Source organism: Symphodus melops (assembly GCF_947650265.1).
Source record: "Symphodus melops genome assembly, chromosome: 1".
Lineage (NCBI taxonomy): Eukaryota > Metazoa > Chordata > Actinopteri > Labriformes > Labridae > Symphodus > Symphodus melops.
This window is the reverse complement of record NC_136691.1, coordinates 5103320-5130351: the sequence shown is the minus strand read 5'-3', so window position 1 is coordinate 5130351 and position 27032 is coordinate 5103320. Positions and strand designations below refer to the sequence as shown.

Here is a 27032-nt window from a genome sequence, read left to right as displayed (position 1 = left end):
CAGCTGGGCCATTCAGGTCTCCCGTTCTGCCGACTGCTCTCCGTGTTCAGCTTCATCTACAACCAGCGAGGGTCGTATCTTGCAGATTAAGGGTGAAAGTGCCCTGATAAAAAGAAAAACAACAACACTGATCTGGAGTTTACTCCCCCCCCCCTCTGGAGCCGGCTGGAGCTTCACGAGGAGGGAAACTGCTCGTCAGCGCCCAAAGAAAAAGGCAAAGATGATTCACAAACGTACAGTAAATGGTGGTTTTTTTTTTGTTTTTTTGTGGAAGATCTAAGATACAAAAAGTCAGAGTATACTGCTCACACAGTTGCTACTATCATAGTACAAACAGCTAAGTATAGTTGGCGTGTGAAGATGTATCGCCCCCGTACTTTGCATAGTGCCGACTGCTCGATCGGAAAAAAACAGCGAAATTCTCAAAACTTCAGCTCGTTTCTGTGTCCTCACTTTGGTTCTGTGCCGGGAAATTCACAGGAACACTTCTTCATGGATGTCGCCTTCTGGAGCCAGGCAGCAGGATTATCTTCAAACCCGACAGTCTGTATGTTTTTTTTTTTTTTTTTTTAAATCCTCCAGGTGAAGTCGAAGACTGGAAATAAGAAGTCTAAAAAAAGGAAGCGGACATGTTGACGTACACAAAGTGAAACCTGCGGGAAGGTAAATGGTTCCATTGTTTCCCCCAGAGCCCAAACAGAGGTGAGAGAGCAGAGTGACAGTTCAGTCATTTGGCATGAAGTTAAACCATTCAGTCACATCGTTCCCCGAACACTGTGTAACATGAAGAGAAGAAGACACACGTTCACACACACACACACACAGGCAAACAAACACACATTTACGTCGACTTCGAGGGGACAGTAAGAGTCAAAATAAGTCTTCACCTTGACGCTGTGCCCACAGGCTTCAAGCACAAACCCTCCTGTCAAGAGGAAGCCCAGAAATGTGTTATAAAGGGTGATCGACCACACCAAACTCCAGTCAAAAAAATGCCAATTTTCAGTTTATTGCAAATGAGCAGGTTTAGATTCCAGGTTCAGACTCGCTCATGTTCTCGACGGCTCCGCATTCAGGCAACACAGCGGCACTCGAAGGGTGAAACGTTCAGGAGAAAGACAGATGTCCGACGATATTTAAGATTGCTTTTTAATGCATTTAGAGTCAATTTTCTGCAAATGAACAGACATTCACAGATGCAAACAGTGATATTAAAGCGAGTGTAAAAAGAAAAAAAAGTGCTTCTTTAATTAGCCGGATTTTAAATGGAGTTTGGTGTGGCAGTCTGCACCCCAGAGAGAGAGAGAGAGAGAGAGAGAGAGAGAGAGAGAGAGAAACACAAAGGTGCTAACCTCAAGAGCAACAATACAGTCACGCATGACGAACACACCGTCTTTCTTCTTCAGTCATTCAGAGAGTAAAATAATCAGACACCAGCGGCTCGTCTTCAGATCGCACTCGCAGCTTCGTGTCAGCCACTTGTGATTGTCCTGGTGTTTGCCGTCTTCCCCACTGACGCCTCCTCCTTCAAGGAAATTGAAAAGGTGCCCGTTTTGTAAATCACCGTTGGCGCTCCAGTCACATCTTCACGGTGAGAATGCTCTCTCAGGTCCTTCTTGTTTCTGATTAATGCGTGATTGAGCGGTACGGGTTTTACCAGAGCACCCTGCAGCAGGTCGACGTCTCCAGGGAAAAGCCAAGATGTTTGAAGGATGAAGGAGAGAGGGATTCACACAGCGTTGCTTCAGATTTTAAAAAAAAGAAAAAAAAAACTACAGCAGAGTTTCTCCTCCTCACGTTGGTTAAAGATGAGAGAAAGGTCTGAGCTGCTCCAGCTGCACTTCCAGGGATATCCTCTCTTCAAGCAGGTCCTGCAGAATGACACATTAAAGGTGAGCCTTTTGATTGGACAGAGGAGGAGGAGGAGGAGGAGTCAGAAAGGAAGGATCTTTCGTACCTTCAGCTGCTGCTGCAGTTCACTGTTGAGTCGTGCCAGCACCGTGTTCGTCTCCTTGTTTCTTCTGATTGAAGCTTGAATCGCCTTCTTGTCCTTTCCCACTGACCTGGAAACACAAGAACACGCTTTTTACTCAAAAGGAAGTGCACGCCCAACATATCAGTGTCACTTTTAAAGATCCTTCTTTGTGGCTCAAAGGAAGCGGCTGATCTTCGTACCGGGGAATGGAGGGCTGAGTGGCCAGAACAGCAGCGATGACGTTGGATTTCTGCTGGCCGTGTTGCTCGTCCTCCGGCCGCAGCTCATCTTCAGATTTCAACCTTCGTCGGACGGGTTTTGGAGGCGGGGCTATCGGACCAGACGAACCCTTGGCCTAAAGAGCGGCAAGTCAACGAAAACGTGAATTCTTGAAGCGGCAAAACAAATCAAACTTTTGGTTTCAGACTATCAGAGCCTCAAACGGCGTCTTTTGAAACTCGAATGCCTGGATCTGGAAAAGTGTGGTTGTGTCTTTTTCATCCAAACACAAAAGATGAGCTAATTTATCAAATACATGACTTCCAGCTGAATGGATGCAGATGAACAAAAGTGTTTAACTGAAGGCTCTTTTAGCTTTGTCGCCTTAATACAACTGCTAAACTACTTCTGATAGTAATGCTGTGACAACATCTGGTAAACATCTTTATTCACTTTGAGTACAAGTACACAAACGTTTGGACTCACAGAGTTGACAGTAGCTGATGCTCTCTCGTCTGCTTGGCCATCACTCTTCACTGATCTTAAAGGGCCGGCTCCCTCTGATGGCTTCTCCACCTGAAGACGCAACAGTAGGAAAAAAAAATAAATAAAAAAAAAAAAGGTCACTCGTAACTCAAGAAGAAGCCTGCCAGATATTTTTTAAACATTTTCAGGAGTGCATATGTGAAAACCGCTAATAATGCACTTCACCTATGTTGTCTCTATTGCTACCTCTGATGGGAGATCAGGAGCACAAGGGTTTTGATGCGCTATCCCACCTCTGTCGTATTTCCATGAAGGTGATGTGTGAAAGTCCCAGCACAAACAGGCTTTTATTTTGAAGGACGCCATCGTCGATGAAATGGCAGATCTCAATGGTGTGTGTGTGTGTGTGTGTGTGAGAAACTGTCTTCAAAAGGTGAGAAAAGACAAAAAGGAGACGCACGACCTCCATGTGAGGACCCACCTGTCCAGGCTCGCTGTGTATATCGACCTCTGGCAGGCTGGAAGGCTGTTCAGACGCAGCGAACGCCTTGAACTGACTGAAGTCTGCAAAGTTGGGCTGCTGGGGGATCTGTTGTGGGGAGGTGGCTGCGAGCACCGGCCCCGCTCCCGGTGCAGCCTCCGTCTCCGAACGAAGCCCGCTGTGTGGCAACGATGTCTAAAGAGAGGAAGAAAAAGATTGGGATGAGTGAGGACTGAGGTTGAATTTACAGACTGCTGCCTGAACGTGAAGAAGAGTTTCGTGGTACCTGCGTGGGCAGAGGTCGAGGAGGCACGGCGGGAGGATATGCTATGGTGGAGGATTGCGGTTGTCCTGGTGCAGTCGTGGCAGCGAAGGTGCGGTTCATGTCGAGAGACGAGGAGCGAGAGTGGGAGGGGTGGGGGCGGGGCGGAGGTGGAGGAGGGGCAGCAACCACCTTTAGAGCCTCTGGAGATGTTCCCGAATGAGACCTGAACACAAAGATGAAGGATCATGGAATTAGGGGTGACATCTTTAAAAAAAGGGGAGAGAACTTTTACTGAGCTGTGAATTACTGGGAGAGACAGTAAATAATAAATACAAACAAAAACAAAAACATGTCAAGAGAGCTCATTGAAAAAAAGACGGACCTTTGTCTTGTGATTGACTCCTGGTCCGAGGTGTAGGAGTCTGAACTGCTGTAACCGTCACCTTCAGAACACAAAGACAAAGAAAGGATTATAAAAGTAAGTAAAAAGTAAAAGTAAAATTTATTTATATAGCACTTTTCGCAGGCAGGGGCCACAAAGTGCTTCACAAACAGGGTTTAAAACATCACAAGCAACAAACAGACAGTACAGAGATCATAGCAGCCCTAAAAGAGACCAACCAATATACCAAATATGTAAAGATGTGCGTCGGTTCTGGGACAAAGGATCATGTCTCGTTGGAGATATTTTAGGCCTAATTTCCTCGAGTGATGTCACTCAGTTCAGCATTGGTCGGGGTCAAAGGTCAACAAAAGCTCCTTCTAGAATAAATCACCTGAATCTGACCAAACTGGGAGCAGTAGAGGTGGCATTGTGGGTAATGTAGGAGCCATGTTTTCAAAGAACGGGTCAGATTTTATCTGTGATACGGCTGGATTGGTTCATTTGTTGGAAGTCGTTTTTTATTGTGACAGCGTTTCCTGTACTCACCTACAGTGTTGGCGGCTACAAACTTCATGGAGGCAGGTAGTTTGGTTTCTTCAGGCATTTCAGGAGGCTTAGCCAGCAGCGGACTGGTGGGATGGTTGTGGTCTAAGGAAAGAGCAGAGAAAGCATCGAGTTGAGTCAGACATTCAGACAGTCGTCTAAAACGAAATATTTGCAGACGAGCGTGGCGGCAGGTATCCAGGCACTTTGTGTTTAATGATGTAAGACTCAGTGAACACACTCAGCATGCAAACACTACAGGTAAAACAAAACTCACACACTGTTGATGGCTGTCTATTTTTAAGGTTGTTTCAGACACGTTTTAAAACGAGACAATCTCCGTTATCTTAATGTCTCAATCAGTACCAAAGATTCTGAACAAAATGTTGATAAGTCCGATTTTCACAACTTGAGTCAAAGCAATCTGGACTGGTTCCTTCAAGATCTTCAACCAGTCCGGTACCATGACCTGGATGACATCAGCCATATAGCTAACTGTAGACTGGGACCAGTGAAAGAGACAGACCCCGCTTTAAGTACCAGCATGTTGCTGACGTAGTTGTGCAGTTTAGATGTTCAAACTATCTCAGCTCGTGCATCACCATGAAGGCACTGTGTGTGTGTGTGTGTGTCTTCTCTTATTCACACCCCTTTTTGTGCCTTCAATCAAATGCATTCATGATTAAAGTCCCCTCACGATGACATCCGTTCAAAGAGTCAACAGGAAACAGAAACATTACAACAAGCTGCATCGTTATTACAGTCATAGACACTGATTACACTGAGGCGATAATAAAAGATGAGGTGGAGAGTCAGAGTTGGTCTCACCGCTGCCGGTCCTCTTCAGCTCCATCTCCTGCATGTGGATCTTACTGGGTGTCATCCGGATGGGGACTGGGTGGACGATGGCTGTGTCCTGCAGGACGGATGGAGGGACAGGAGGTCAGAGAACAAGAAGAATAATACTCAGCGCCTTGAGTGGGAGAGTTTCACACGAGGAGACATGTTTGTAGTCCACAACCTTTTTGTGGTCAGTTTTTCTTGATTTGGTTTCCTCCGTAGAGACCCCAACCCTGCTGTATGAACTAAAGAGGAAGATACTTCTTCCACCACCACCCAACTAGTGTGCATGTTACATATTCTTAGTGAAATGCCTGTCAGAGGTGGTTCAGAAAAAGCCTCTATCAGATTGGTACTTCCTTTGTGAGAGGGATTTTTTCTTTAAAACTATTTAGTGCACCAAGCGGTCGAGCACAGGAGTAGCGACCCGCATACACCCTGAGGGAGCAATTCGGGGTTAAGACCTTCCGGTTTGAGAGACATAGACTCTACCCACTGAGCCACAGCTGCTAGTTTGGCTCAGTTGGTGGAGCAGACACTACACATACAGGTAACATGTATGTAAATATGAATGCATGTTTAGGTCTATTTATAGAAATATTTGCACTTTGAACAGATGAGGGAGCTTTTTGTTTGTCATCCTTCAGGCTCTGCTCGGTGATATTTGACAGATCAGAGTTCATTAAAGAGACGCACTGCTGCAGTCCAGACTGCATCATGTGGTAGTAAATAGAGTTATTGTGCAGAGATCAAGACGAGAGGGAGGAGAACTGATTCGTGACAAAACTCAATTCAGAACTAACTTTGAACAGTAAACCTTCGACTGACCACTTTGTACCACTTTGTAAAATTGTTTTTTTATCACAACCTGCAAAAGCACTCGTGATTGGTGGATGTCACTGTAGAAAAAAAAAGGTGATGACCAATAGAAGCTAAGCCAGCCAAATCACAACACACACTGACCACTGCTGATGCAGCAGACGGCACTTTGAAAGAACATCATGCAGAGAGAGAGAGAGAGAGAGAGAGAGAGAGAGAGCGAGAGAGAGAGAGAGAGATCAGAGAGAGGGTTAATGTCTGTCCATTAATGGTGAAACCATGCATACTAAGTGATTGACTTACAGGGTCAGCTGGTGCAATGTTAGAGTCAAATTGGGTCAGAGTTTGTGAGCTGGAGGAGCGCTCGCTAAACGTCTCCCACTGCTGCAGGAGACAGACAGACAGTGAGAAAAAACATGTCAGTCAGCCAGTGCAGTGACATCACACATTTACATCATCAGCCTGAGCCTCCAAACCGCGATGCGACATCGCCGCTCATCGCCCTGACGACAAAGGCGGCGATGCGACATCATCGGCGAGAGCATGGAAACAAAACAAACATGGCTGACTTTCATACAGAACAGCAGGCTAACCACCACAGTCCGAGGAGTGAGAGAAGAGGTGCTGGATTATCAGAAATTATGTTTGGAGGATGAAGTCGAATCATGATGGATGGATTGATGGGAGAGAGAGAGAGAAAAAAAAGCTACTTCACCCAATTTTTTTTTTTTACACCTGAGCGATTACACATGATGAAACAAACGCAGCAAAAGCAAAACCAAACAGGAGCTTACAGGATGTGCGAGACACAAAAAGTGATCATGAGTGTGGTGTGCATTGTTAGAACCTCGTTGCTCTGGTTCATCTCAGGCCAGGCCTGGTTGAGTGAAGGCATGGAGGGAGATTTGTTGGGCGTGACTTCCACCGGGGAGCCCGAGTATCCAACATCAGCGGCCGCCTCTGGGACCTCTGCACACGAAACATGAGACCCAGGTAAGCCAGACTCTTTAAGAAAAACAAACAATACTGATGGTTGAAATAATAAACACAGTGCAGACTTTTTTTAGACACTCTTAGCACACTTTTCACATTGCGGAAAAAATGTATTAAAAATGTGGAGACGCCCCTGAAATGTTCTGAAAGTTGTTTTTCGTACATGTCCCCTCACAGCAGGAAATGTTCCTCGTCAGGGAGGAGGACACGCCGTCTCAGGGGGCAAAACATGGCAAAGACATCCATTATTTCAATCAGTGCTACGTGTGATGACGACACATCCACAGTATCAGTTTTTGATTGTAAAAGGGCAGACAAGAGTATAAAGCACAACGTACCTGCTGCGTCAGCACATTTTAACAGAAGAATAAAGAAAGTCTTCCTCTTTTGAAATCCCCCCTTACCCAATCGTTGAAATTGGTCTTGCGTGTTTTGAACGTTAATGAATATGTTTGTTTTTAGCATGAACATAAAGCGATGACGCCAAACAAACCCCAAACAACACTGAAGAATAAAAATACTCCACACGGTTTGTATCTATTCTCTAAAAGAAAAACGTTCAGCTCACGTTAAGAAAAGAATAGCCTCTGTTGTGAATAACTGGGTCTTCCTTAAATGTTTTCTGGGGAGAAAGTTACAAAGCATGTTGACTTTGTGGATGTGGAAGCGAACAGTGGTTTCATTTTGGAAAGCACATCTCAAGTAAAGTCATAAAAAAAAATGAACTACAAGTCCTGCAGTGCTGTTAGCTTCCAGGTTTTATGAGGCCTGAGGCAGGGGAAGAAAGAGAGGGAGCTACAGACAGGAAGAGAGAGAGAGTGTGTGTGTGTGTGTGTGTGTGTGTGTGTGTGTGTGTGTGTGTGTGTGTGTGTGTGTGTGTGTGTGTGTGTGTGTGTGTGTGTGTGTGTGTGTGTGTGTGTGTGTGTGTGTGTGTGTGTGTGTGTGTGTGTGTGTGTGTGTGTGTGTGTGTGTGTGTGTGTGTGTGCGTGTGCGCGTGTGTGTACCTGCTGAGTCATCCAGGTCAATCAGCTTTGGCATCAGACTCTCGGGCAGCTTTTCGGGGAGGTCGTAGCCGTTCTTCCTGGCCACCACGAGGTGAAAGGCGGCACAGAACTCGTCCAGGGTCAGCGCTCCGTCTTTATCGAAGTCCGAAAGCTCCCTTCAAGAACACATTAGACTGTTGTAAGTCTCACGCCTTCCTTCTCTGCCTCTTTCAAAAAAGTCAGGACAGCTCTTATTTGTTCAGATGCTGCTCACAGTGCATGTGAACCCAGCTCTGTGTGATTTAATACAGACATCCTAACATGGCATGTTGCATAAAAACAAGCTCAGTCAAATCAAGGCTTCCCTTTGTCCACTACAGCCTGCAGCACTCCTAACAGCAGCAGTTTGATTTCCCATTCAAAACAAAGAAGTAGGGCTGGGAACATTTGGGTGTCTCACAATTCGATTGTTGGGCGAACAATCAATTCTGAATCGACTTTCCACTCAAAACGATTCTGGATGCATGGATCCCAAGTCTATTTTTGAATTAGCACATACTCCTGGTCATCTGTGAGACTGGCTCAATTTCTTGGTGCTCTATTTGGCATTTTACTGATTTAAGAGACCCTCTCTCATGAAAAAAAAAGGGAAAAAAATTTGAAACATCAAATAGATTTTTGGAATTTATGAATTATCTCGATTTTTAAAGTCCACTTTTTCACCACCTCTACAACGCAGGTTTTAAAGTAATTCCTTAAATGCAGAGCCAAGACTGACTCCGTACTTGTAAAAACGCATGAAACAAAAGCCCATTTTCTCCATTAAAGATCACGGATTGATAGCTGTGCTGCTGCTTGAGCAGCAGATCAATAGCACCACATAAAGAAGAGTAAACAAAATAACTCAAGTGGTTGTGGTTGGTTCCCTCCTACTTTATGATTGCTCTCGACATCAAGTGGAATAAATGTGGAAGTTAATAAACGTTCACATCTCTTAATGAAAGTGCTGATGAAACTGTGGGGGGAACTTAAAAGAAGGCATTTCGGTGTTTCCGTCTCAGTGGTGGACAGCTCACCAGATATGTGACAACTCTAAAATGGGAAGTTTGGATTTGGTGAAGAACTCTTTAGCGGCTGAACCTGAAACACAAAACACAAGACAACTCAAACGATGCTCTTTTAGACAACTGGACGTGTGTGTTGATGTGCCTCGTCCTACCAGGTATGAAGCCTGTGAGGTCGGGCTGGATGGTTTTGAACTGGTTGATATAATACTGTCTCTGCTCGTCGGTTATCTTCCATGGATCATCGTAGCCGCTGGACTGCCGCTGGATCTCATTAGTCGCAGCCGCCGAGGCCACTGTTCGTATCGTTGTGCTTTCCTACAGGAAGAGAGGAGGGACATTTTGTTTGGAAAAAAACTGCTTTATAAGAAAACTCAACTCTGCTCAAATCTTTGCTGTTCACACACTCTGGAGCTTCTTTAAAAAAGACCCCCATGATGCATCCAGGACAAGACGCCACAGAACCACCCGTGGTAATCACATGTCACAACTTATTAAGCTTAAAGTGAAGAGAGCGGCGCCGGGACGCTGCGGTGGCTTCAGCCTCCATTTCAGCTCCGTTTCCCCTCTCAGTCAGGATTACTGTCTCCCTCTCTGGATCACAACTTTCTCACAGAACATAGAAGGAAGTCATCAACCTGTGTGGGTTAGGCTCACACGCTCCTATCAAAAGATATTTCAAGCAGGTCTGCATTTTTTAAAGATTTTTTTTTTTTTAAATGTTCTGACATGAAAACTTGTTTGGAGCTTTATCCATCTCGTTTGTTCAGCAAAGCTTCAGCACAGTCTGAAGACATGTTAGGCCCTCAGAGCAGAATCTCATCCATGAAAAATTGGTACAAAATCCAAGATGCTTTTTTTTTTTAAATTTTAGCAACAACAAAACAATCAGCGTACCAGTCGCCTTTTCGGTGATTTGTTATTTTCTAATTTATAAATCAGTACTTATTACAAAAATCCTACTTTACATGCTCTCAATGGGACATTATTTACAATAACATGGAAAAAAAAACATTTTGAATGAAAACGTTGTTGAAAGTTTGGCCAAAAACCCCGTTCAACTCAAGAAAAAAAAAAAAATCAACAAAATCACACAGTCAACAAGCATCAACAACTCGAGAGGCACCATGAAGTCAAACTGCTGCAGGGAGACGTGAGGCTGCTCTACCTGGACTGATGAGGGATGCGCGGCGGGGATGGCGCTGGAAGGCGGCGTGTCAGCTGTGAAACTGACCCAACTTTCCTGACAGGGTAGAGGGGGCGAGTGGGACCACATGCCGTCGCCTGACACTGGAGCTGGAGGGAGGAGGAGAGAAAAGAGGGAATCCCAATTTACACTGACAAATACACCACGAGTGCTGCTACTGTACTAAATATTTAAGAACCTAAACATCCTGTCCAAAACAGAATCAGCCATGACTAAGAAAGCATCAAAGGATTCAGTGTGGAATTAGGGCTGCCTTTGTCACTTCATTCTTTTTTTGCAGAGGTCACATGACGTCCCCTCTAGTTCCCCTAATGACTAACTGCTATAACCGACAGTCTCAGCAAACATCATGCATGTACAAGCTGCAAACTGCGCTGACTCTTCCTGACTGTCACATTCAAACCTCAGCACCCTCTCTCTTCTGGACAACCTGCTGTGAGTCGGCAGCGAGCGAGCGAGCGAGCGAGAGAGAGAGAGAGAGAGAGAGAGAGGACGTTACCTGCTTGCGGCTCCCTGAACTGCGTCCACACTCCTCCGGCTGCAGCCACCGCCGGCGGTCTGTCTGCGTTTCCTCCGCTGTGTTGCCGCTTGTGTTTCCTCCACGAGGGAGGGGAGGTCGGGGGGGACTGGTGAGGGGAGACCACCGGGGACGTGGGCTCGGGCTGCTGACACACATGAACCCAATCAAACCCAAATTAAGCATGTAATGAACTGCAGATCAAAACGTCTCCAGAAATGCAAAGTGGTTGACTGTCCCGCTCTCATGTCACGGGTGTTAACTTTCAGATGCCATCTGAGAATACTTCAAAGATTCCCATCTTTGACGTGCCATAACTGAGTCCGCAAGCAGTGAACAGACACTTCTTCAAAGCTCTTTGTAATCGGCTCATCACAGAGTGAGTGAACAGATTTTAAATAGATAAAAGAGTCGAGGAAGAGGTTGACATAAGTGACACACAGCTCACACACGGCTGCTGGTTTCAGTGAAGGAAAAGAAACAGCAGCAGCGCCTGAGAGCGACTCGAGCACAGGAAACGCCACAGTGTCATATCTGTGCTGAGCGCTGGAGGAGGATGTTCATGATGTGATTGAGGTTCCCCTCAAAGGTAGAGGACAGCTGAGCTTTACATTAAAGCAAGTCTTGCAGAATTATTTGCTTGGGGAAAAAAAATTGTTTGCCTTTAAATATGAACCTAACACCAACACCCATGTTTGTGATCTTCTATGCAGAATTTGGGAAGTTTTTACAGATACTTATTTTAAAGGTGAAAAAATGAACACCTTTATTACGATTACTGCAGCTGAGAAAGTACTACTAAAAAATATACAATAAATGGGGGAGGGGGGGATTTTTACGTTTCGTGGAGGAAGACAGCTGAAGAGAGACAGGAAGTGGAACATGCAGCAAAGGACTGAGGTCGGATCGAACCCACAGCCGCTGCTGCGAGGAGTGTAGGGTGCCCGACATAACCGCTCGGCTCATCGACACATTCAAACAGGTACGACATGTACTCTGCAAGCTGGTTAAACATATTTGTTATATGGAAGCACTGATGCACTGACACCATCAGCTGAGCCGCGACGTTACGCCTACGTGAAGATTTTTAAAGCTGGAGAAACTACACGATGACATCATTGCTGAATTAAACACGTGCAGCGCTTCAGCTCCCGAATCGTACGATCACATTTTCACATCACACCCCGTGTTGACGTGTGATGTTTGGACATGTGGGGACGTGTGGACGGAGCGGTTCAGTCATCGTGTTGTGACACAAACGAGGAGGTTAGAGCAGAGGAAGAAACAGCTCCATAGACTGATATAATCATGTGGTTTTACTGCAGCAGCTTATCGGAGCAGGCTGACATATTATTAGAAGAGATGAAATATTCTCCAGCACAAGAAGATAAATAAGTATGTACGTAAAAAAAAAAGTAATAAAAGAATAAAATAAATGATAATAAACAAACTTGACAGGGAGGTTAAAAGAACTAACCTGTGGTTCTATGGTGGGCGCCAGGGGCTGGATGACCTCGTGGACAGGATGTGAGGTGGTTGATGGGGGGCCCTTCTTGTTTATGAGGCCCCGGCCCGGTGGTCTGGGTATTACTGCTGTGGCGGAGGCCGGGTACAAGCCCTGGCTGTCTGCGTCCTGATAGAGCGCCGCGTGCCTCGCCTCCGCCTCGTTCTTCCCCACCACGAACCTGGGCAGCGGCAGGTCTTTGACTGGAGAGAGACGGGAAGCCAACAAACAGCTTTAAGTCCAGAGTGGACAACCAGGGGCCGCAGACAGGAAGTGCAGACAGACACCGATTGTTTTCTTTATCTTTCTGTCTGGCGTGTCGTGGAACTGTCTTTGCTTGTCAAATGAATGATTCACATTTTCACTACAGTACACTGTGCTTCAGATTTAGTATTGGTGGGATGCCTACACGCTGTAACAAAACTCCTCTGTCATTACGTCTGTGCACATTCTGATTGGCTGTTTGTCGGAGAGGTCGTTTTTCAGTACGGATGAACGCCATGAATCTATGGAGAACGAAACTGTCACATCAAGAAGTGAGAGGCCGTGGCGTACATTTGATGTTGAACATGTTACACAAAGATTACTGTCTCTTACCAGTAGGTGGCACCATTACAAACCTCATTAACCGTGTAACGTTTAAGGCAGTTTGGACGCCCTGTGTTTGACTTCTACCTCTTTCGTTAAGAGACATTTATCTCTCTGACATCCAGCCAATCACAACGCAGGCCAAGGACCCCGAGTGGATGTGACCACCCGAGCACATCGTTTATCGACTACGATGCTCACGATGGTTTGCTAACCGCTCACTTGATACTCCTAAAAGCTTCGGATTGGAGTTGAGGAAAAAGAAACATTTTCTTCTTCTCGGGCAGCTCGACCTTGGAGAGAGAGACACTGAAACATCCTCCAATCTAAAACCTGTACTACTGACTTCATGTTTTCCATCTCATGATGAGGAAGTGCCGTCGATGCTTCCTGATATTTTCTATCAAAATTATGAAATCCTTGCAGCTGCTTCATGTTGCAATGTTTCAGGTCGAACGAGTAAGTTCACAGATGGCAGTCTCACCAAAGACAAACAGAAAAATGCAATTATGCAGTTCGACCCTCGAGCGAACGCAGCTCAGTCAAGATAAACACAAAGACGGAAGTTACTGTTGTTATTCTGAATAACAGGGTCACAAAAGCTGAGCTGTCGTAGAATGTCTCATGAACCAAAACTCCCGAGCACTTTGGGGTTCACCGTCCTGGCCGAGGTCAGTGTGCCGAGCACTGAGGGAGGCAAGGATCCTCCAATTTGGGGAAGAAAATCAAATATCCGGTAAACACTGTAACAGATCTCAAAGAGCGATAATCGTGTCTCCTTAAAAGCCTTACCTGTCATTTTAACACAAAGAGAAAAGAAAAGCGTTCAACACAAAGAGCTCTCACTTTAATAAGAACGTGGATTTCCTGGAGATATTTCACATGAGGCGTACAGGGAGAGCAAACTCACCCGAGTTCAGGCTCTCCACCCTCAGGGGCAGACCTGACTGGGCGATGGCGATGAGCTTCAGAGCGATGTAGAACTGGCTCCGCCCGAAGTGACCCAGCCTGGTGGCTCCACACAGCTCTGTGATCTACACACACACACACACACACACACACACACACACACACAAACACAGACAGAGGAACAGTAAACGACATTGTATTCAGTCTGATATGATCTATTACAGTAAAACAGAAGGTCGGTCTTTCCTCTTGTAATGTATAAGAGAATTCAACCTGTGCGAGCTGGACCACACAGTCAAGTATTTAAGAAGTGACATTTAGAGTTTTGCTTCAACAAGAGCTAGAACTGTTTTCCCCTCGGTGGTCATGAGACCGACTGTGAAAAAAGAAAACCCTGTCTTCAACAATACACAAAGACTCGCTGCTTAATTGTGCTGCAGTTTCTACTTTGAGTACTCGAGCCGAGTCTCGACGAGAACCTGGCAACCGATTATTAACGGTATCGAGGTCGCCGTTTATCTGAAGTGTTGTGAATGTGTGGCCTGATATGTGGTGATGAATTGGATTTTTTGTAGAGCAGACACACAGAATCTGTGTGAAAAGTAAAAGGTGGGGACGCGGTTAGGTTGAGCCCCATGTACAGAAGATTGAGTCTTCAAAGTGACGGCCCCGTGTTCAGGTCTCCGTTCGTGCTCGTCATGCATTCCCCTTCTCTTCTCTACTCTCGGATTTCTGACTCTGTCCTTTCTAAATGAAAAGTAAACAAGAAAAAAAAAAAAAAAAAAACATTTCCCCACCAATTCTTCTCACTGCGTCAAAACTTCCTAACTGCTCGTGCTCATGGTGGCTCTTAAAACACAGATAATGTTGAGGTGGACAGAAGTCAGCTGGCCCCCCAAAAAAACGCTGACATCGGGATGAAAGCAGATGGATACGAATGGTTTGGTCCTGAGTCGCACCATGGTTCAGAGCCCTGGTAACAGGAGTTTTCTGTTTGGATGCAGTCAGAACAATAACGTCTTCATTTGTTTCGATCACTGTTCTTGTAACATTCAACGTTACAGCAGTGTGTTCTTTGCGCCCTCTGAGCAAAGCAAGGAATGTAAATCTTCTTTTTCAGTAGAATCACACAAACTTTTCATCACTTTATCTTCTTTTTTTTTTCTTTGGTTTAACAAACAGAAAATCACAAAGCTCGAGTGTTTTTATAGTTTCCTACAGCCTTCATAGGAAACGTTTTACCAGCGCTGCTCATTGGCAGACGTTCAACATGTCCCGACGTCTAATCAGCCTGATTATACTCATATTTCTTTGGTGGTTATTCACGTCATGCTGAGCTGGATTTTTTAACCAAACTGAGGGAGACTGAGAGGAAAAGCTGAAGCTACAGATGGTTTCAAATATGTACAGTCACACACTGGAGATTATGCATTCTTTACAAAACTTAACATTATGAGCATGACTCCTCCAGGACGATCAGGCCGCCACAGCTGACTGAGCCGTCTCCTGCTGACAAAGGACTTCTTCTGAGTGTGTGTGTGTGTGGACACAAAGAAAGCTCCGTCACTTTTCTCAGCCTGTTACAACACGACACTGTGGCTGCTGCTATGCCTTTCACGGGCTACAATCTCCACAGTGTACATTTTGGAAGCAGAGGATGACAACACATGCCTGATCCTCCCACCACACACAGCAGCTCCCCCCGTGTTGACCTTGAAAGGGGTTCTGACTCACAAACTGTAAATATTAGCCTGCTGAGGGACCTGGAGATCACTGCTGCAGTTTGACTAAAAAACTCACAGTTAGCAGACGACGGGGGAACAGGCACGGCTGGGTGACTATTAGAGCTGCACAATAAATCTCAAATGCATTGTCATCTCGATGTGAGCATGTGCACAAACACAGCAAAACACTCCATATATCGAGAATGACTGTGTTCGTCCTCGCTCGCTGTTTGCTTCCCTCAGATCGCAAGGCCAAGGTCGACTGTTATGATGGCTGAGGACAGAGAGAGAGTACAGAAAAAACATAGTTGATGAAGACCTTAAGGGAGGGAAAGGACTGCACGCTGGGCATTTGGACATGTTTTGAATTCAGTAGAAATATTAATGTGGCGGCCCTGTGGCCTGTTAGGTTGTGCCTTCTCCTCTTCTTCTGCTGCAGGTTGGAGTGATTGGTGCGTCTGGACCCGGTGCTCACAGTCATGATAAAAGCTGTCACCTCAGTCTACTGGAGGAGACTCCCTGCATGCTACCTGCTTTCTCACTCTTTCTTTTGCATCTTCAGCCAACACATGCACCATACACTTTCACACACCCACTCACTTACCCTAGTCATACTACTGACATCCACACTTCATTCCTTTTGTAATTTAATTCAGATTTGTTAGTCAATAAAGTAAATTAATCGAGTCTTTTTGACTCTCTCTCCCATGTATATGCCATGGCATTTTTACTTGAATTTCCCTTTGGATCAATAAAGTATCTATATATCTTGAGCCAGTCATGACATTTACAAACACAGGTATTGAATAAATATGAGCTGCAACCACCAGAACTATAGGTTAAAAGTACAACTCTGTCTACAGTTTTTTTTTTATCAGTCACAAATAGTGTAATTAATAAAATACGTAAGAATATTATTGCACACAGTTAGCTTATTCTCGTCTCATGTTGGCCTGGTGGCAATAAGGTGGCACCAGTGTGTTTTATAAGATCTGTGAAAGCGGCTGAGTTGTAGAAAGTCTTGATTGCAACTATAATAAATGACAGTTACAGGTGAAATCTTGTGACACTCTCTACCTGGCTCTGCATTCCCACCATGTCAGCTCAACATGACAGCTTTGGATGGAGAGACGATACAGGAAAGAGTCAAGCGAGGCAAAGAAAGGGAATAAAGGAGCTGTTATGAAAATTTGGTCGAACTGAAGGGCAAAACACTGAGCTTCTGTAATATGCTAAAGATGTCGACATGAACCAGGATATCCACTTGGGTTATATATATGTGGCTGTCCTGTCTCTTTAGGTGAAAGCTACCATTAGCCAGAAGAAGGTGTGTCTCTGTCTGCGCAGCGTTGCTAACCATCATCATAGCTTCCTCTGGATGAACAGGTCAGCTCTGACAGAAAGGCAACTTCGTTAAAAAAAACAAAAAACACCTAAATACCCCTCTCTAAGTTTCGTACCCAGAGTCCAAAACCTGGTGAAAAACACTTCCAATGCTAGCTTACCTGCAGGACAACTTCGCTGGGTAGCTGGGCCGCCCGGAAGAGGTCAAGAACTCTCCCGTTTGAAGCCACTTTTTTGGTGTTGTCCGTGTCGCAGTAGACGAACAGATCCGAGTAATATTTCTGCTCGATATCAGTCAGCGTTAGACTTTCCATCGTAGCACCTATCGTCCCCGAAAAAGAACCCACACTACTTGGCTGTTGATTAGCCTTTAGCCAATGGCTGGGGGCAGGATCCAAAAAAAATGGGCGAGACTTCAGTATCCCAACTTAGCTTACTGCTTCAGCTAACGTTGTAGTTAGCATTAATAATGTTTTAAAAAACGCGCCCTCTCTGCGTAAATGTCCTTAATTGCTACCTGTTGACAACGAGAGTTGATCACCATTCAAAAATTCTAATATGGGATGCTCTCATACAGTTAGTTAACTTGTTGGGCCAGTCAAGCCAAGTAGCCAACAGCTGGCTAAGTGCAGCGGCAGTTAGCGAGCTAACGGCTACCTTGAATCAAAGTCAGCGGCTCTGACGGAGCACGCGCCGCTTTCATCTGCCGGGATAACACTCCTTCTTCTTCTTCGTCTTCTTCTTTTTAATCCGCGATGGGATGGCGACCCTTGTGTTGCACTGGGAATAAATTCCTCCGCCGGGCCGCTTAGAAGTAAAGTTTCATGGTCTTTGGGCTCCTTCCTCTTGTAATCTTAGCCGCCATTCCTGCCATTCAGCGTCAATGCAACCAGAGTCAAAGCAAAACATCCGGTCAGATTTTCACAATAAAACAACATGCGCTTACCAGCAAGTAAATCATTAATAATGCTTTGCATTTTATGTCTCTTTCATTATCTTATCTGGACCCTTTTCATTGATTGATTGATTAACTGCAAGCAATTAAAGAAAACAAAAATCATTAAATTGATCCCCGAAGAGAAATAAGTTGTTCACCTTGTTGTTAGGGATCAAACTCTCAACCTTCCAATTAAGATAGGACAACTCTACCAACTCTGAGCCACAGCCACCTTGAAATTAAATTAAATGCTCATACAACACAAAAAATACATAACATATACAAAGTGCAAATGCATGGCACATTGGCACCTCATCACTTTCGTGCATTTGCACTTCTGCATTGTATGTGTTGTATTAAGTGACTCTACCTGCAACTAAATTTACCTCTGGGTTCAAATAAAGTAACATGAACCAGATTGCATTCTTCCATGACTATGGTGGGATTACTAACATCTGATAAACCTGTCCCACTTTAAGGTCCAATTCTTTTTACTATGGTCTGGTGTTGCTTCACGTTTTGACAAATAAAGGCAGGTGTAAATTTGAGGCCCCCATGCATTTATTGTTTATTAGTTTGGGATCAAAGATATTAGTTTGGGATCAAAGATATTAACAAGGGTGTGTAGATAGATAGATAGATAGATAGATAGATAGATAGATAGATAGATAGATAGATAGATAGATAGATAGATAGATAGATAGATAGATAGATAGATAGATAGATAGATAGATAGATAGATAGATAGATAGATAGATGGATACTTTATTGATCCCGAGGGAAATTCAAGCGTCTCATCTCCCTCTCCTCCACAGTGCAGCAGATTGGGATTGATGGGTTTTATTGTAGTTCAGTTTGTTGAACTAAATCTAAATCTAAATTTTGTACACAGTTTAGTAGTTTTTCTGGTGTAAATTTACAGTTTTATAGTATTTCCTATCTACATAGTGCACACGTGTTGAAGCTTGCCTGGATGTACAAGACTTACAGGAAGTTATTTTTTCATTCATATTCTCTTTTACTGTACATTTACTGTACATTCACAAACACCCAGTCTTTGTGAATCGTAAATTGTCTCCCATGGTTTCTCTGTCTGTAACTTTGTATTTTTTGCAGCTGACTGTCTTGGGCAGGTCTCCCTTGAAAATGTGGTTCCGGGATCAACCTCATTAAATAAAGGTTAATTACTAGAATATGTCTGAAAACAACTAATTGCCTTGTGTTAATTCCTGTTCAATATAAAGGCAGGATAACATAATTATACAAATGAAAACTTGAATATTGTGAAATATATCGAATAAACCGGATTAAGTATAAAAAGAAATACATTGTTGCGAAGGCTGATTTAACAGATTTCCGGTCGGTTATATTATTGTTGTATGTCTAGCTTGATGTCTCGAGACCTAACTAGGCTACGGTCCGAGCTCCGAGTCAGCGCGAGACGGCTTGGTCTGCAGGGACCTGGATAATCCACTTCAAAATAAAAGTCGCTACAGAGACTTGTGATGGAGACGGAACAGTTACAGTGGACAGAATCAGAGGAGTTACATGGGGATGTGTTTTAGCTGTCTCTCAAACACGTTAAGCAGGACAAGATCATTCTATAATGTCTTATTTTTATATTTTAATGTCAATCTGAATAAATAATCATAGAAATCGTGTATCATGCCCGATATTCTTCACATTCATAAACAACAAAAGCCCACCACTTCCATTCAATTATCAAAGGCTTTATTGACATGAGAAACCAAATAAACTGAGTGAAAGTAATACACACATTTAAGTAACACGTAATAACACACTAACATAAAAGCTTTAGGTGAACAGAATTTAACGGGTTTAAATCCATTAGCTTTTTTTTAATTAATAAACTTAGTGTAAAATGGCCCTTGTATGTTTGAAAGAATCTCTCTGCTCATTTTGGTGATGTAAGGAAATGTTCTCGGCGAAGGCATTTTTTCTTTATTTAATGGGACTTTCAGAACGAAAAGCCGTTTTTATTTTGTATTTGGATGTGGACTATTTGTCAATGGCACACGTGGATAACCGAACATGAGGGACTAGAAATTGAATCTCCTCATGCTTGTGGAGGCAGATCACAGACTCAGACATCACTGTACCATTCCTTATATGGGGCAGCAGTGGTCCTAAAAGCATCGCATTGTGTCACGATGAAGTCAGATGAGTTTTCATGGTGCCTTCAGAGGTAATCGGAAATTTGAATACCTCTGGTAAAATTACTTTTCCAAGAATGTATTTAATGAAACATTTCCTGAATCTCGCAGCAGTTTAAAATTACCTCTAGCAGTAACTCACTTACCAATCACGTGTTATGTGAAAAATGTGGTAAATCCCTTGTTTTGAGTGTAGGTATGTGTACAAGCCCATTTGAAGATTGCAACTAAGTGTTAACCAGCAGGTTATTGTGAGTTCATTAATAATGTTGTCTCCTCAATTAAATGGCAAAAATAATTTTTTTTCAAAGTGGTTTCCAGAAGATTGACATTGTTTTTTTGTTTTTGTTTTTAAAAATAGCTCTCTTTGTCAAATATTTTGTTCCCTGTCAATGAAAGGTTTTTTTTCTTCTCCTTTTTAAAATTTCTCAGTCATTACATTACCAAATGATTGGCAATTTATCAGACAGTATGCAGTTTTAATTTATTATTGCAGCTATGACAATGTGTTATGCAACATGAATCTTAGTCTGAAGATATATCTTTGAATACTTTTTGTCATAGTATTATACAAGGTGGTCAGGCAAAAAACACGTGTAAAATACATCTACTGATCTTCACAAAAACTAAATGGAAAAATAATATTCTTGTCTTTATGCCATGGACTGTATATATGAATGGAGAATGCCTAAGTGATGTCAGTCATCTGTTCCCTTAAGGAGTATTAGGAGTCCCATCGGTGGAAATGCTGTCCAACCCGAATTGTCGGTCAGCCTAAGGACAGGCTGAGAGCTAGAGTTGAGGCAGGTTCAAAGCCACTTAACATACACCCATCTGTCCAACAGGTCCAACGTGTCCAACAGGTCAGCTACGTGTCTTATTGTAAATAAAACTAAAGTTGCATTTGTTCTAGTAGGATCCATTTTGGGTATTTTGTTTAGTTGTGGATTTATCTTTGTACATTATTTAAATTCAACCCCAATCGACACATGAGCTAATCAAACCAATTTCCTTTTTTTAAACCAGGCTGTAAACATGCACATTTCTGAAGCTTTTTTTTTTTTAATGGGGTGTGTATGTGACCTCATGTGCTTCTGCAGCCAGCCTCAAGCGGACACTCAACGAACTGCAGCAGGATTTTTGCAATTCTCTCTTGGCTTTATTTTTTAACACCGGATGTTGCCGCTTGATTTATTTGGCTGGATGATCGTGATCACCAAAACCTTCTGACATTTCCGAGCAGACCGTGAACGCAGCGAGATTATCCACCGGTGCTGATTCATCAGAAAGTCGTCCATCAACCTGATAAGTCTCGAGGAAATTCAGACGGTAAATATTGACACTGACTTTTTAGAAATCATTTTCTTCTCATATTTAATCAGTTTGGGGTTTTTTTTCAGTGTGAAACTCCCCCTGCTCCTTTCAGAGCATCACTTGTGGAAGCTAACGTTACCGGCGAGCTCGTTTCCGCTGCTATACAGACACTCTACATTGTCCCCGAAGTTATTTAAAACACGTCCTTATAATGAATCATTATGTGCATTCACGAGTGACTTTGTGTCACTAAAATGAACGCGTTACGACATGTCTTGTGAGCTCTGTGATGGTTAGCTGGCAGTGCTAACGCCCTATTTCCGCATTGATGATAATACGCCCTGTTCATGTTGCAGGAAATGCACAGTTAATGCAATGCTTTCCTATTAATCTATCATTGTTTTTGGGCATTAATAATAATTTAAGCGATTGCATTTATTCACTAGCCACAACAAAATAATATATGTTTTTTTTATTATTGAAAAGTGAGAATTACAACCCCAGACTCAGTTCACTAATCGGACAATGTTGACATGTTTTATTATGGATTAAATACAATCGTTGTGTTAAATTAAAATATATTGTTATTCTGGAAAAAAGGGAGGGGCTTTTATCCATATGGTCCCAAACTAAGAAGAGGAAATACATCTATTTTTTTTTTTTTTTTTTTTTTTTTTTAGCTAAATAACAAAAATGAAAATGAAACGCTTCTGAATAGAGTTTGTTGTCTGTCCAAAATGCAGATTAGAAAGATTAGAGTAGATACTTTCTGCCAACAAAGCGTACTTAACTTGCAACTTGTGTTTGTCACCCTGACAGCAACAATGAATGTGACTCATGAAGTCAGTCTGCTGGTGCAGGAGATTCAACGACTCGGCTCTAAAAGTAAGTTCCTTCATATTGTTTAGGTTTTGTTTTGTACAAATGAATCGATAAAGATGCTGTGATATAAATATTCTGCTTTCATCGATGTCATTAGGGTGGTTGCCTGAAAGGCAAACCACACTACTACTATTGTAAATATTCTTATTATTATTATTATATCCTCAAATTTACGCGCGCTACTCCTCCCACAGCGTTTGCGCCACACACACAAAAAAGGTATCAAAACGACCGGCTCGGTCATGACATGGGTGCTATTACTTTGTGGAAACTTCGGTCACACGATGTGGACACAAATCGAGTTTAAACGACAAAAATTTGCCCCATTGAAAATGAATGGCAAAAATTCAAATCCTAGAGTGTAACGGCCAAAAACTTAAGTTTTGGAGACATATTTGTAAATAGCCATCCTGAAGTCATTGTTGCTCACATATATAAACAAAATACATCAAAATAAAGCTCTGAGTGTCCTCTCACTCATAAAGCAAAAAGTAAAAACATAAAATGTTTCAGTCTCTCAGGGGAGGAATTTGTTTGACAGTCACGCACCACATACACACACATTGGGCTCTCACTCTAGCTGATGTCCAGAATTTCATAGTTTTCACTCATGTTTTAAAATTGCCACTGTGGTCCCAATCTGAATGTTAAATACACATAAAATATATCAAAACGTGCGCCTATTTGTTCTGTCGCTCACAGTCCAAACGGATCTGTGATACCATGTTTAGTTTTCAAGATATTTGAGGTTTTGCGAGCAGTGGTAAGCCCATTCAAAGACTTTGGTTGACATTCAGCTTTGATCTGCCAAACTGCCAGAACATTCTACCAATCAGTGAGCAGCAGGTGTTCAGAGAGTGATGACATCATCATTTGAGTGGGACCATAGCAGTGGGACAGAGTTCTGTCTTAGCTGTTAGCTGACTACAGTTAAACAGTTTTACTGCAGTATAACTCAGAAACACATACACAGACGGCAACCACCCTCACAATTTCTGCTGGAATTGTCTAGTTTTGTATTATCCTTGCAGACCAGGGGGGCACCATTGCTAGTGATTAAATTGAACTTAAATACACTATTATTAACACGAATATGTATTCATAAACTATGTGTTATAGGATGTTGTTTAAAATGAGTTAAGTGTTTTCCATTATATCTGGTGCAATTCCATGACTAACACATTAGGACAATGTTTCCCTGGGTCAGAACAATAGCTGGTTTTCATCATTCATTACATTCTGCCAACATGCCATCATATAGTAGAAGGACATTGTGTCTAGTGGTGCAATGTAGCTTTCACACATCTCATAGTTCAGATCAAATCACATTTTTGTCATTTCTTGAATCTGCCAGATAAACAAAAATAATATATAATTTCATTTTCCTACTCCTCAGACAGCCATTATACAAACGTTGTATTTTTAAATAAAACGACTAATCAAAACGTTTCTCTGTGCATCTTAACATTTTAACCAAATCCTTTTATATAAAATATGCTTTAAAAAATAAGTAGGCCTAAACGTGTGTATAATGGAATACAAACACACTCACTTTTAGTTGTTCTGGCTGTCGCAGCGCGTGCCGCGTGCATCAGACAGACAACAAACGTAGAGAGGAACTATAGGAACTATATCTTCAGATGTTGGACCAAACACAGCGCTCTGTAACAAAGTTTGTTTGGTGAAGTTTGCAGACTACAACATGCTGTAATCAAAATCAGAATCCTTTTTTATTGCCAAGTACATTTACATATACGAGGAATTTTTCTTGGTGTGAAAGAAAAAACAAGGCTAAAATAAGAAGTACTTACATAAAATATGAGAAGCAATTACCAATATATAGAATAAAATTAAAAAAAACATAGTACCATGTAACAAAATGAAGAATTCTAAGTGTTCCTCTGTGCCACTGTCTTGTAACAGATGCTGACGGTCAAACCACTGTGAAGTTTGGAGTGTTGTTTAACGACGACAGGTGTGCCAACATCTTCGAGGCGTTGGTGGGCACCCTGAGGGCAGCCAAGAGGAAGAATGTGGTCAAGTTCGAGGGCGAGTTGCTTCTGCAGGGCGTCCACGATAACGTCGACATCGTCCTGCTCCAAGAATGAGCCTCATAAAATGTCGGACCTCATTGGCTTCTAGCTGCTGTTGGTAATTTCTCCAAATACTGAGGTTCTGCAGTGTACCGGCTTATCCCTGAGCTTCTGTTTCCAGTAATTTCTCTCCATGCACAAGACTCAGTGTTTAATTTTAACATAGTGACCAAACCGATTAGATCAAACAGTACACTTACGGACCAAGCTGGCTTACTGTCGCAAACAGAATCACACTACGGTGTTGAATATTTTTAATTTTACCATGGACAGAAAAACACCTGCATTTATAGTTTCAGATGAGGAGGGACGGTTCTCTCATTCTCAGGCGCCGCTGGTTTATCAAACAAGGATTAAACATTTCTTTTTGATTTACTTACAACACTTCAAACGCACAAATCAGAATTGTAAACATTTGTTTAATGCAATTATTATTATTATTATTATTATTATTATTTTTAGGCACCAAATGCCTCTCTTGATTTTACTGTGTCAGGACAAAAGACACAGTGCTAATAATGCTAGCTAGATTTAGCAACTTCCACATATCTAGATTGGAGATCCGACTGTCTCCTTTAGTCCTGGAGATTTGATTTTAAAGCTGCACATGGCAAATGTAAGTGCAGCTTTAAAACAACAACTAGAGCGCGTGTCCACCCAGTGGCAGTCCCATTTATTGTTTACATGAGCTATTAATACTACCTCTTGTGGACTTTGCAAAAAGACATTATAGCAGCAATGCTGTCGTAAATCTAAGAACAATTCCCTCTTAGAAACTACAACGACTAAGTGCAGTTCAAGAAAGACTTTTGCACCTTTTTGTACTGACTGCAAACTGCGTAGTTTTTATTCCATCTTTTTTACAAGTGGTCAATAATGACTTTTTTCTCTGCAAAAAAAATCTCCAAATCTATTTGCCTTTCATAAGAAACTGTTAGTGATCGAATGCCTCAAGTATTTTGTGTGCAATTTCTATTGGTGTTTAATTACAGGGTGATTGGTGCCAAATGCAGAAGATGAATTTGTAATGTTTCTCAGGACCAAATCTACCAAACTATGTTTAATAATTGTCCTGTAAGGTGTCTTGGAAGATGTGCGTTTATAGTTTAATTGTATTTCTTCAGTCTTTGTTTTGTACTGTAGGTCCACGGATACTTGCAGATCAGACAAGGCTGACGAGTCAGAACTCTTAATGTGTGGGTGATCGACCTCCTCAACACGTGTGGGTGATTTATTACGTTTGTTCATGAAGGGGTCCAAATTTGGGATTGAATATTGATTAAATATCGCTGATGTAAATTGGACTTCTTCTGTCTTCCATACAGCTCACAGTGTGGCTTGTATGGAGGCTAAAATGAGTCAAACAGTAAGGCAAAAGAGAAACTACAAAATGTATAATTCCACGTGAAAATACAGTAAAGATATATTGTAGCACAACAGTCCAATGATTTTATTACACCAGGCCCAGATCAAAAGATTTTATAGCTTTTTCCACAACAATATTGTAGCTCATTTTTTCTTTAATCAATTTTTTTTTAGTCTAATTTTATGTCAAATGTATTTCTTCCAAGTGGCCATTTGATTTCAAAATGCCAATGACTAATCCTCAAAAACAAGTTGGCCTGGCAGATACAGCTTCGTGATTGGCTGCCCAAAGCAACAGCTGATCATGTGTTTGTTTCTACCTGGGTATGAAACAGGAAGCTGAAACATTATGGAATTAAACATTTTTGAGGGAAAAAAGACATGTTGGTTCATTTATAAAAGAACCCTCATTGTTAATGTAAAAAGAAGCAAAATCAAACATTTTGCTAATTAGCATTTTTTTGTAAATTAAATTTGACATCTTTGAGTCTCTGTAGTTTGGGTTAGAGAGTTGCATGATGTTGAAGGTGAGAGGAAAGATGTGTGATGGATAAACACTAGGACAAGGAACAATCCTTTAATGTTCCTCTTGAATGTAACATCTCCTTGGCGACTGTTGTGCCTTTTTTTTTTTTTTTAATTATTTGTCCTACTTCTTATTGCATATTCACCCTCCATATCACCCACACAAAATGTGACTACCGTGGCCAAAGGAGGCATGTTATCAGCGTGCGTCTCCACACCTTATCTGCAAGTGTTTTAAAGACCAAGTTCACATTCTCTGCTGTTTTGTCGCCCGAGCTAAATCTTACAGGTTCAGGTTTTGTTTAGTTTTTTCCAGCTTGACTTGAATTATTTGTCATGTTTGTTTTCTAACTCAATGACTATTGACTCTCACTGGATTGTGAACACCTGATTGCAAAGGCGGATCAAAACTTTTTTCCAGGTCAAGGTATCCTAATCATGAAATCAACTAAAGTGCTGCCTAGATGAGATAAAAAAAAACAAATCAAACAAAAGTCTAAATGTTATGGACATAGGAAGAGTACATTATTATTTGAGGGAGAAACACACTGTTTTCATCACTGTTATGTTGTATCATCCTGCTGTCGTCGCTCTGGAGGGATCTTTTTCAGAATGCCTCAAAGAACACAAATGCAGGCAGAAGAGTACAAGTCAACATTTAGCAAGAGGAGAAAGTTATGATCGGAGCAGTGCCAATACCTCGAGCCATTTCTATGACCCAGTGGAACGCCTGCATGATGTGTTCAAGTGCGTCATCACTGTCTTTTTGTATTGGCAATAATACAGACCACAGTTTTCTGTTATACACCAAGGAATAAAATCTTTACACTTGAAGCCTTGAACCTGCTTTGCTGCGTACTTTTTTTTGGACACATCGGAACTTTTCCAGAGTGTCC

At 42.4% G+C, this 27032-nt stretch overlaps 2 protein-coding genes across 7 annotated transcripts; one reads left to right on the top strand and one right to left on the bottom strand.

Annotated features, from left to right (window-relative positions):
* Positions 1-956: 956 nt before the first annotated feature.
* reps1 (RALBP1 associated Eps domain containing 1) lies at positions 957-17758 on the bottom strand. 6 transcript variants are annotated; one of them, XM_079341002.1, is made up of 19 exons: positions 17008-17758; positions 13780-13903; positions 12255-12484; positions 10760-10925; positions 10222-10349; positions 9209-9371; positions 9066-9129; positions 8011-8165; positions 6861-7018; positions 6317-6397; positions 5183-5270; positions 4358-4459; positions 3809-3869; positions 3448-3649; positions 3162-3356; positions 2681-2770; positions 2176-2330; positions 1958-2063; positions 957-1871 (listed from the first exon to the last, which is right to left on the bottom strand). In XM_079341002.1, the coding sequence occupies exons 1-19, from the start codon at positions 17158-17160 to the stop codon at positions 1803-1805; spliced, it is 2490 nt and encodes an 829-aa protein (XP_079197128.1). In that variant the 5' UTR covers positions 17161-17758; the 3' UTR covers positions 957-1802. The 6 variants fall into 6 exon arrangements, with proteins under 6 accessions (XP_079197128.1, XP_079197130.1, XP_079197129.1 ...); XM_079341004.1 differs by having other exon boundaries at positions 6861-6982; XM_079341003.1 differs by having other exon boundaries at positions 10760-10922.
* A 3424-nt stretch (positions 17759-21182) lies between these two features.
* abracl (ABRA C-terminal like) lies at positions 21183-25545 on the top strand. Its single transcript, XM_079344337.1, has 3 exons — positions 21183-21286; positions 22091-22156; positions 24077-25545. The coding sequence occupies exons 2-3, from the start codon at positions 22096-22098 to the stop codon at positions 24259-24261; spliced, it is 246 nt and encodes an 81-aa protein (XP_079200463.1). The 5' UTR covers positions 21183-21286; positions 22091-22095; the 3' UTR covers positions 24262-25545.
* Positions 25546-27032: the final 1487 nt, after the last annotated feature.